The sequence below is a fragment of the Heteronotia binoei genome, chromosome 18 (assembly GCF_032191835.1).
Source record: "Heteronotia binoei isolate CCM8104 ecotype False Entrance Well chromosome 18, APGP_CSIRO_Hbin_v1, whole genome shotgun sequence".
Lineage (NCBI taxonomy): Eukaryota > Metazoa > Chordata > Lepidosauria > Squamata > Gekkonidae > Heteronotia > Heteronotia binoei.
The window spans coordinates 43,953,616-43,962,286 of NC_083240.1; the positions used below are offsets into that span (position 1 = coordinate 43,953,616).

General features: G+C 49.6%; 1 protein-coding gene across 1 annotated transcript in view; it reads left to right on the forward strand.

Annotated features, from left to right (window-relative positions):
- Positions 1 to 1,755, forward strand: part of DHRS11 (dehydrogenase/reductase 11) — a 55,518-nt gene extending 53,763 nt beyond the window's left edge. The window contains exons 6-7 of the mRNA XM_060259142.1: positions 339 to 404; positions 1,545 to 1,755. Coding sequence (XP_060115125.1) covers positions 339 to 404; positions 1,545 to 1,586 — 108 coding nt within the window. The 3' untranslated portion in view covers positions 1,587 to 1,755. The remainder of the gene's footprint in view (positions 1 to 338; positions 405 to 1,544) is intronic.
- Positions 1,756 to 8,671: the final 6,916 nt, after the last annotated feature.

Genomic DNA, 8,671 nt, shown 5'->3' on the forward strand with positions numbered 1-8,671 from the left:
TTTGGGTGTTGAACCCCACAGACTGGAGGGCATGCCAATCTCAGCGTTTACTCCTCCAGTTCTTTGATTTGTTCTACATCAGTGTTTTAATTTCAGTTTATTCTCTTCTGCCGTTTATTGTTTTGGGAACTTTGAAGGGATTCATTCCCTTAAAACTGCTTGAAGCTACATCAGGGGTGTGTGGCCTAATATGCAAAGGGTTCCTGCTACAAAAAAAGCCCTGCATAAAGGTATCTGAAGATGGGTTTGGGTCAGGCTCTGAGCTCGAGTGGAAGTCTTACCTCTGGCTCTGCCTTCATGTCACGAATGCCAATTCTTGTTTTTTCCCCTCTCTCCAGTGTCTAAAAGCAGAGGATATGGCCAATGCTGTCATATACGTCCTCAGTGCTCCACCTCATGTACAGGTAGGCCTTTGTGAAAGGGAGCCTCTGGTTTCTGCATTTCATTTCCCCTCCACTAGGCCTTTCACCTGCTCAGCGGTGCCTTTAAGCCCTTGCCGATGATGATGATGATTGATGATGATGATTTTATTTATATTCTGCCCATTCCCCCATGGGGGCTCAGGGCGGAGTACATCAATATAGGTAATAATAAAATCACAATACAATAAAATCAGTTTCAGTAACTAGTTAATAGTACAGCAGGATGGTATAGTAAGATGGTCCAGCAGTGTGGTACCACAGTGGAGGCCAACCGATCTAACAAGTAGATGCCCACCGCCTCATCCAGAAGCCTGGTGGAACAGCTCCAGAAGCCTGGTGGAACAGCTCCATTTTACAGGCTCTACGAAAGGCTAACAAGCCAGGTAGGGCCCAGATCCCCATAGGGAGCTGATTCCACCAGGTCGGGGCCAGGACCAAAAAGGTCCTGTCCCTGGTAGAGGCAAGACGGGCATCTCTTGGGCCAGGTAAAGTCAGAAGATCTTGGGAGGCTGAGCGAAGTGACCTCTGGGGCATATATTGGGAGAGATGGTCCCACAGGTATGTTGGTCCCAGGCCGCGCAAGGCTTTGAAAGTCAAAACTAACACCTTGAAACAGACCCGGTATTCTATGGGCAGCCAGTGCAGGCTGCATGCTCACCTGTAGAGGTGATGCAGCCAGCAGGCGAGCTGCCGCATTCTGCACCTGCTGCAGTTTCCGGATCAGCTTTAAGGGCAAGCCAGCATAGAACAAATTACAGTAGTCTAACCTGGGGATTATCTGTGGGGATTATCTTTTCATCCAAGTGGAGGGGCTCCTTCAGCTGGCTCCTACACAACTCCCTCCCAAACGTGTGCCAAGGAGCAGAGAAAGTCTGACCTCTTGCTAGATTTTGCTAGAACAGGCGTGCATTTGGCAACCGGATTTCACTGTGTGGCCAAAACCCACTTGCAGACGGTCACTGAAGTGGATTGAACGGAATGATTTAGCGTGTGCGAAAGTGTCCGGAGTCACAACAAGGGGAAATGTCAGTCACCTCCTGAAGGAAGCACATGTTGATACAAATGTCATGTTTATTTATTCCATTTTGCTATATTGATTGTATTGAAAACTCGGTTTTCCAGATTGGCGATATCCAGATGAGGCCGACTGAGCAGCTCTCCTAGCAAAATAAGAAGATTTGCTCCTGGCACAATGCAGAGAGGACGACCTCCACGCATCCAGACTTCCCCTCTGCTGACTGGTGACGTTTAAAAGACAGATATGAAGAGTTTCTCCCCCCTCCTCTTTCTCCTTTTTGAGCTGTCGTCCAGTTTGCAAAAAGTAAAGCAGAAAGCTTCAGCTGGCTGCGGAAACTCCCCTCTGTTCCCAATGTGTTGCACTCCTTCAATGGCTGGAACTAATTTCAAAGCACCCGAAGAAGCTAGTCCCTGAATTTTCTTTCTGGAGGAGGCAGGAATCCTTAGAGGTTCCAGGTGAGTCGAGATGATATTGGGGGAGAGACACGCTAGCTTCATGGTACGGATCCATCTAAGGCCAGCGCCTCGCTGTGCGCGTCCCGCCGCTTGGTTCTCACAACTAAACAACACCATGTGGAATAGCGCTTCGTTTTTGGCTGGCCACTGCAAGCCGCCAAACAGCCGGGTTCTGCATCTCTTCTCTTCAGCCGTGGCTACGGAAAAGGCCATTCCCCCGGGGATCCCAGAGCGGACGATTTGCCTTAAGACCTGAGTGACGAAACTGTTGGTCGAGTGTGTGTCATCCACCTACTTCTGTAATCTACGCTGTGAACTCTCGCACTGGTTTCTTCCCACTGTTTGCTGTCATGGCATCATCTGCCCCCACCCCCCGGAGAACCTTGGGAGGTTTCCCTGGAATTGTCAGGCTGAGACAGGGTTGCCAACTTCCAGGTGGGGCCTGGAGATCCCCCCCCAGAATCATAACTGATTTCCAGACTACAGAGATCAGTTCTCCTGAAGAAAATGGTTTTGCGTACAAGGAAGAATGCTCTGGCGTTGCACCCCACTGAGGTCCCTCTCTGCACTAGCCCCCCAAATCGTCAGGAATTTCTCAGTCTAGAGTTGGCAAGCCTTGGCTGAGACTTCTGGGTGAACAATCCCTAAGCCTTTCCCCACGGGGGTGGGGGGACAAACTAGGCAAGTTGTTGATCTGCACCTTGCGGAGAGGTGGTTGATATGAAGATCAGGGAAGGCCCTTGGCGGCAGGGCGTTGGACTCTTTCCTTCAGGGCCTCTTCTCCTACTTCACATGCCTCTTTGAAGTGGCAAGGAACCCTGGGGGGGATAAATACCTGCTCCTGAACTCCCCCTCCCCACAACTGGCTTACTGAAACTTTGGAGCTTCAAATCCTAGGGAAAAAATCCATGTAGTGACTCCCTTTCTGAACTTCAAAGTAGCTGCATCTTCAATTGCAGATCTTTCACAGGCAGTGTTCCCTGTAAGCTGAGTTAGTGTGAGCTAGCTCACAGGTTTTTTATCCCCCGGATCACACATTTTTGTCTCAACCCAGGAAGGTCGGCCCCAGAGCAAACCAATTTATGCAGTAGCCAAATGGTTCACTCACAACTTTAAATGCCAGTAGCCAGGGCTGGATCTAGGGGGGGGGGGGGCACAGGGGGGTGCTTGCCCTGGGTGTCAATGGAGGGGGGGGTGCCAATTTGGGTATGGAGTCCATTGTATTTTATGGGACCATAAGACAGAATGGCCCATAAGGGGGCGTCATTTTTTAATGTTGCCCCCCCCCTCAAAAAACGTGTAGATCTGGTCCTGCCAGTAGCTCACAAAAAAAGAATTTTTGTTCACAAGACTCCACAGTTTAGAGCAGGGGTCCTCAAACTTTTTAAATAGGGGGCCAGTTCACTGTCCCTCAGACTGTTGGAGGGCCAGACTGTTGTGGTGGCTGCCGTTAATGTACAAGGCCGCGGACCATCAGTTCTCTGTTTTCTGCATCTCTCTCCCTTCCCCACACCACACACCCCAGCCTGGGAACTCACCTCACCTCGGTATCGCCTCACACTCTGTCTCTGCCGCCTCAGCCCAGTGCCGGAAGTGTGCATTGCTAATGCGAGTTTAGGTCGAACGTCACTTCCAGTCTGATTTTGCCATAACCCGGCGGGCCGCATAAACGTCCTCAGCGGGCCGCATCTGGCCCGCGGGCCGTAGTTTGAGGACCCCTGGTTTAGAGGGAGCATTGCTCACACATCATCAGAACAATTCCCAGCATTCTCCAACAAGAAGGAACAGCCATGAAATTTCTGTTCGGCCTAGAGTTGCCAACTTCCAGGTGGTAGAATAGAATACAATCCGAGAGAAGTCACTACAACAAATAACACAACAAAAAAAAGCAAGCTAGTGACCAATTTACTAAGAAGTAAATAGAAACCAGTCCAAATGTCCAAAACATGTACATTCAAGTCCCAGAGTAGTGTGGTGACAAGCCAATCGATTAAGTACTTGTTTCTTTCCAGTCTTCATCAGACCTGGGACCGATATTGATTCAATTCTATAGATTCTTTAGACAATTTTCAAAAAAGAGGTACACAGAGCATCTCCAGGAGCAATTTCACATTGGCTACAGCTCAGTATGAGGTATAAGGCCACAGAAACCGGCTTCCAAGCAACCATTTTCTCCCGGAGAGTTGATCTCTGTTGACTGGAGACCAGTTGTAATTCCATGAAATCTCCAGCCATCACCTAGGGGTTGGCAACTCCAGCCCCTGGCCTTTTCAAGCCTGCGGGCAACCTTGTAGTTCTGACTGGGCGTAACCACAAAATGGCTGCCACAGGAGGCGGAGCCAACCACAAAATGTCAGGGAGTGCACTTCTGCCTAACTCTAATAGTGACTCTTCAGTACTTCAGTCAGAAGCCCTGTTTCACATGACACCTTTTAAAATGAACGTATTTTAAAAATATGTTTCCTTGCATGGGCAAAGGCCACACAGTGAAGATCCTTGTGCTGTGCTAGCAGCTGTTGCTAAGGCCACTTTTTAAAACTCCACCCAGCCACTCAGATCTCCAGTGGCCAATCAGAAGTTCTGCTGGGCAAAAGTCCCACCTGGCCCTGCCCACTTTCTGAAAACATTTGGCGGGCAGGGCACCATGTGGGGGACTACCCCAAAGTTCCCCTAGAAAGGTCCCCTGTAAGTTGATAAGTGACACAGCATGTAAAGGGCTAGGCTAGAACCTGTTAGCTTTGGGGGTCTACCGTTTTCTTCTGCTGCACACCGAGACCATTTGGACAGAGGGCAAGATTGGTGCATTGGCTACCTGGCTGGGGTGATTCTGAAAAGCCCTGATGGGAATGAGCGGCCAAAAGCTGCCTTAGACCCTTTGGATTAGTTGATGAGTGTTCCCCCACTGGAGCTGTGAAGAAGGGAGGGACTCATCCAGCTAATAAATATAGCATGCCTCACTGAACGGCGGGGATGGACGGCTAGAGTTGCGTTGCTGGTCGCTGCTAAGGCACTGGCCAATAGATCCTTGCAAAGCTCTCCCAAGCATTACTTACAAAGTATTGAAATTTCTACTGAGCACTATCTGAAGAGCTAAAACAGGCAGGTCCTTGCTGGAATGTCTTGCAATCAAATAGACGTGGTGGAAAAGAAAGACAGGAAGGGAAGAATACAACAGGTATCCCCATGTCAGGTATGCTCCTAACAATAACCAGGCAGAAAGGGCATTGTGAATATCTGTTCTGTGGCAGTGATGGGCTGTATCAACAGAAGTCTGGTGTCCAGATCACATGATGTGATGGTATCGCTTTACTCTGCTCTGGTAAGACCTCACCTGGAGTATTGCGCACAGTTTTGGGCACCTCATTTTAAGAAGGATGTAGACAAGCTGGAACGGGTCCAGAGGAGGGCGACGAAGATGGTGAGGGGTCTGGAGACCAAGTCCTATGAGGAAAGCTTGAAGAAGCTGGGGATGTTTAGCCTGGAGAGGAGGCGGCTGAGAGGTGATATGATCGCCATCTTCAAGTACTTGAAGGGCTGTCCTATAGAGGATGGCGTGGAATTGTTTTCTGTGGCCCCAGGAGGAAGGACCAGAACCAGTGGGTTGAAATTAAATCAAAAGTGTTTCCGGCTCAACATTAGGAAGAACTTCCTGACCGTTAGAGTGGTTCCTCAGTGGAACAGGCTTCCTCGGGAGGTGGTGGGCTCTCCTTCCTTGGAAGTTTTTAAACAGAGGCTAGATGGCCACGTGACAGCACTGAAGATCCTGTGAATTTAGGGGGAGGTGTTTGTGAGTTTCCTGCATTGTGCAGGGGGTTGGACTGGATGACCCTGGAGGTCCCTTCCAACAGTAACCTTCCTTAGCCTGAAGGGAGAGCCATTTGAGGTTCCTGAGGTGGAGGAAGGGTTCGCCTTTGCTCAGTGGGGTGGGTAGGATACATGCCAGTATTAGTTTTTTTTTAGCTACAAAAGTTTCACTTGGGAAAAAAGATAGCTAGATCACCCCCCTCCTGACTCTGGAGCGGACTCCTTTCGCTCCGAAGAACCATTTAAAATCTGTAATCCTCAGAGATGCTTGCTTGCGAGTAAATCCCACTGAGCCCAAATGATCCTTACTTCCAGTCCCAACATGCAGCTGATGAAGCTGTTGGTTGTCATCGTCCGGCCAGGAGATGCCGAGATGCTTGAAAGCAGACTTCCAAGTTGTGTGGCTCCGTTTGTTTTCCTACAGTCCCCACCAGTGGTTCTGTCCTGATGCTTCACCGTCACCTGCAGGTTGCTGCAGGGCCCCGGAGGTGAAAGTGGGAGGCCGGGTGCCGCCTGAGGAGAGCCAGAGAAGCAGGGTCCCTGGGGGGAAGCCCTCACAAAAGCGGCAGAGGGCTTCACCAGACACTAGCAGCGGTCCCTGGGCTCCATCTTCGTTCCGCCCTCTCGGTCCTTAAGTTTCCAAATACCTTTCTGTTCTGCGTGTTGAATTTTCAGTCCATTTCCAGTGCGCTTAAATTTCAGTCTTTACTCTCCCAAACTCTTGGATGTGCCATTATCAGCCAGCAGATCAGGGGTGGTCTGTGTTCTCTCCCCAGCCCCACCCCAGACTTGTCCAAATATCCAGGGCTTTTTTGGTAGCAGGAACTCCTTTGCATATCAGGCCACACCCCCGCCTGATGTAGCCAATCCTCCAAGAGCTTACAGGGCTCTTCTTACAGGGCCTACTGTAAGCTCTTGGAGGACTAGCTACATCAGGGAGGTGTGGCCTAATATGCAAAGCAGTTTCTGCTACACAAAAAAAAAGCCTTTTGGGTGTTGAACCCCACAGACTGGTGGGCATGCCAATCTCAGCGTTTACTCCTCCAGTTCTTTGATTTGTTCTACACCAGTGTTTTAATTTCAGTTTATTCTCTTCTGCCGTTTATTGTTTTGGGAACTTTAAACTGATTCATTTCCTTAAAACTGCTTGAAGCCTTGGCTGACTGCTTTCCCTCGCCTTCACACTTTGAACCCAGTTTCGGGAAATGAAAACCAACAAAGAGCTCTGTGTGTTCCTGTTTTGTTTTTTTGTTTTTTTAAAGAAAAGATCCTCAGGAGTGCATGACTGCAATATGGGGAAGGAACGGTGTACATTTATCAGGTTTCTTAACTGTGAATTGTAAAATTAAAAGAAAAGGAAAACGGTATTTCTGTTCTACGTTTATTTACCCCTAAACAAATGCCCCGTGGCGCAGAGTGGAAAAGCTGCAGTACTGCAGTCCTAAGCTCTGCTCATGACCTGAGTTCGATCCCGACAGAAGCTGGGTTCAGGTAGCCGGCTCGAGGTTGACAGCCTTCCGTCCTTCCGAGGTTGGTAAAATGAGTACCCAGCTTGCTGGGGAGAAAGTGTAGAGGACTGGGGAAGGCAATGGCAAACCACTCTGTAAAAAGTCTGCCATGAAAATGTTGTGATGCGACGTCACCTCAGAGTCGAAAACGACTGGTGCTTGCCCAGGAGACTACCTTTACCTTAAGCAGCCCCGTGGTGCAGAGTAGTAAAGCTGCAGTACTGCAGTTGAAGCCCTCTGCTCACGATCTGAGTTCGATCCCAGTGAAAGCTGGGTTCAGGTAGCCAGCTCAAGGTTGACTCAGCTTTCCATCCTTCCGAGGTCGGTCAAATGAGTACCTAGCTTGCTGGGGGGGGGGGGGGGAGGGGAAGTGTAGATGACTGGGGAAGGCAATGGCAAACCACCCCGTAAAAAGCCTGCTGTGAAAACGTCATGATGCGATGTCACCCCAGAGTCAGAAACGACTGGTGCTTGCACAGGCAACTACCTTTACCTTTAAACGAATGTTGGGGCATTTGTAAAAACAAGGACACACTGAGTTCACAGTGATGGTACTAGACAGGGTCACCAACAATGCTGGAGAAAATGCCCTGTCTCTTTATAGAGGCAGAATGTGTAGATGTTGGCAAACAGAGCTTTTCATGGCATCAAGGTTTTTGTATTCCCTCCCCCCCCGCTTTTTTTCTTTATACAGAGGCTCAGCCTTGATTCTCTCTCTCCAGAAAGTTGGCAGAACCCACCCACCCCCGCCCAGTAGAATAGGGTTGCCAATCCCCAGGTGGGGGCAGGGGATCCCCCGGTTTGGAGGCCCCCCCCTTCAGGGTCATCAGAAGGCGGGGGGAGGGGAGGGCAATGTCTGCTGGGAACTCTGTTATTCCCTATGGAGATTTATTCCCATAGAAAATAATGGAGAATTGATCCGCGGGTATCTGGGGCTCCGGGGGGGCCTGTTTTTTGGGGTAGAGGCACCAAATTCTCAGTATAGCATCTAGTGCCTCTCCCCAAAATACCTCCCAAATTTCAAAAAGATTGGACCAGGGGGTCCAATTCTATGAGCCCCAAAAGAAGGTGCCCCTATCCTTCATGATTTCCTGTGGAAGGAAGGCATTGAAAAGATGTGCCGTCCCTTTAAATATGATGGCCAGAACTCCCTTTGGAGTTCAATTATGCTTGTTGCAACCTTGATCTTGGCTCCAACCCTAATGTCTCCTGGCTCCACCCCCCAAAGTCTCCTGGCTCCACCCCCAAAGTCCCCAGATATTTCTTGAATTGGACTTGGCAACCCTACAGTAGAATGCTGAAAGGCTTCCCGTGCATTTATCGCCATAATCTGCGCACTAACACTGTGAGGTAGATTCAGCAAGAAGGGCCTTGTAATAACTTACACTAGGGCCACAGTTCCTCAGGCTGTATATAAAAAAGCAGCAAACAAAAGAGATGTTTCAGGCCCTGATGAGAAGGCAT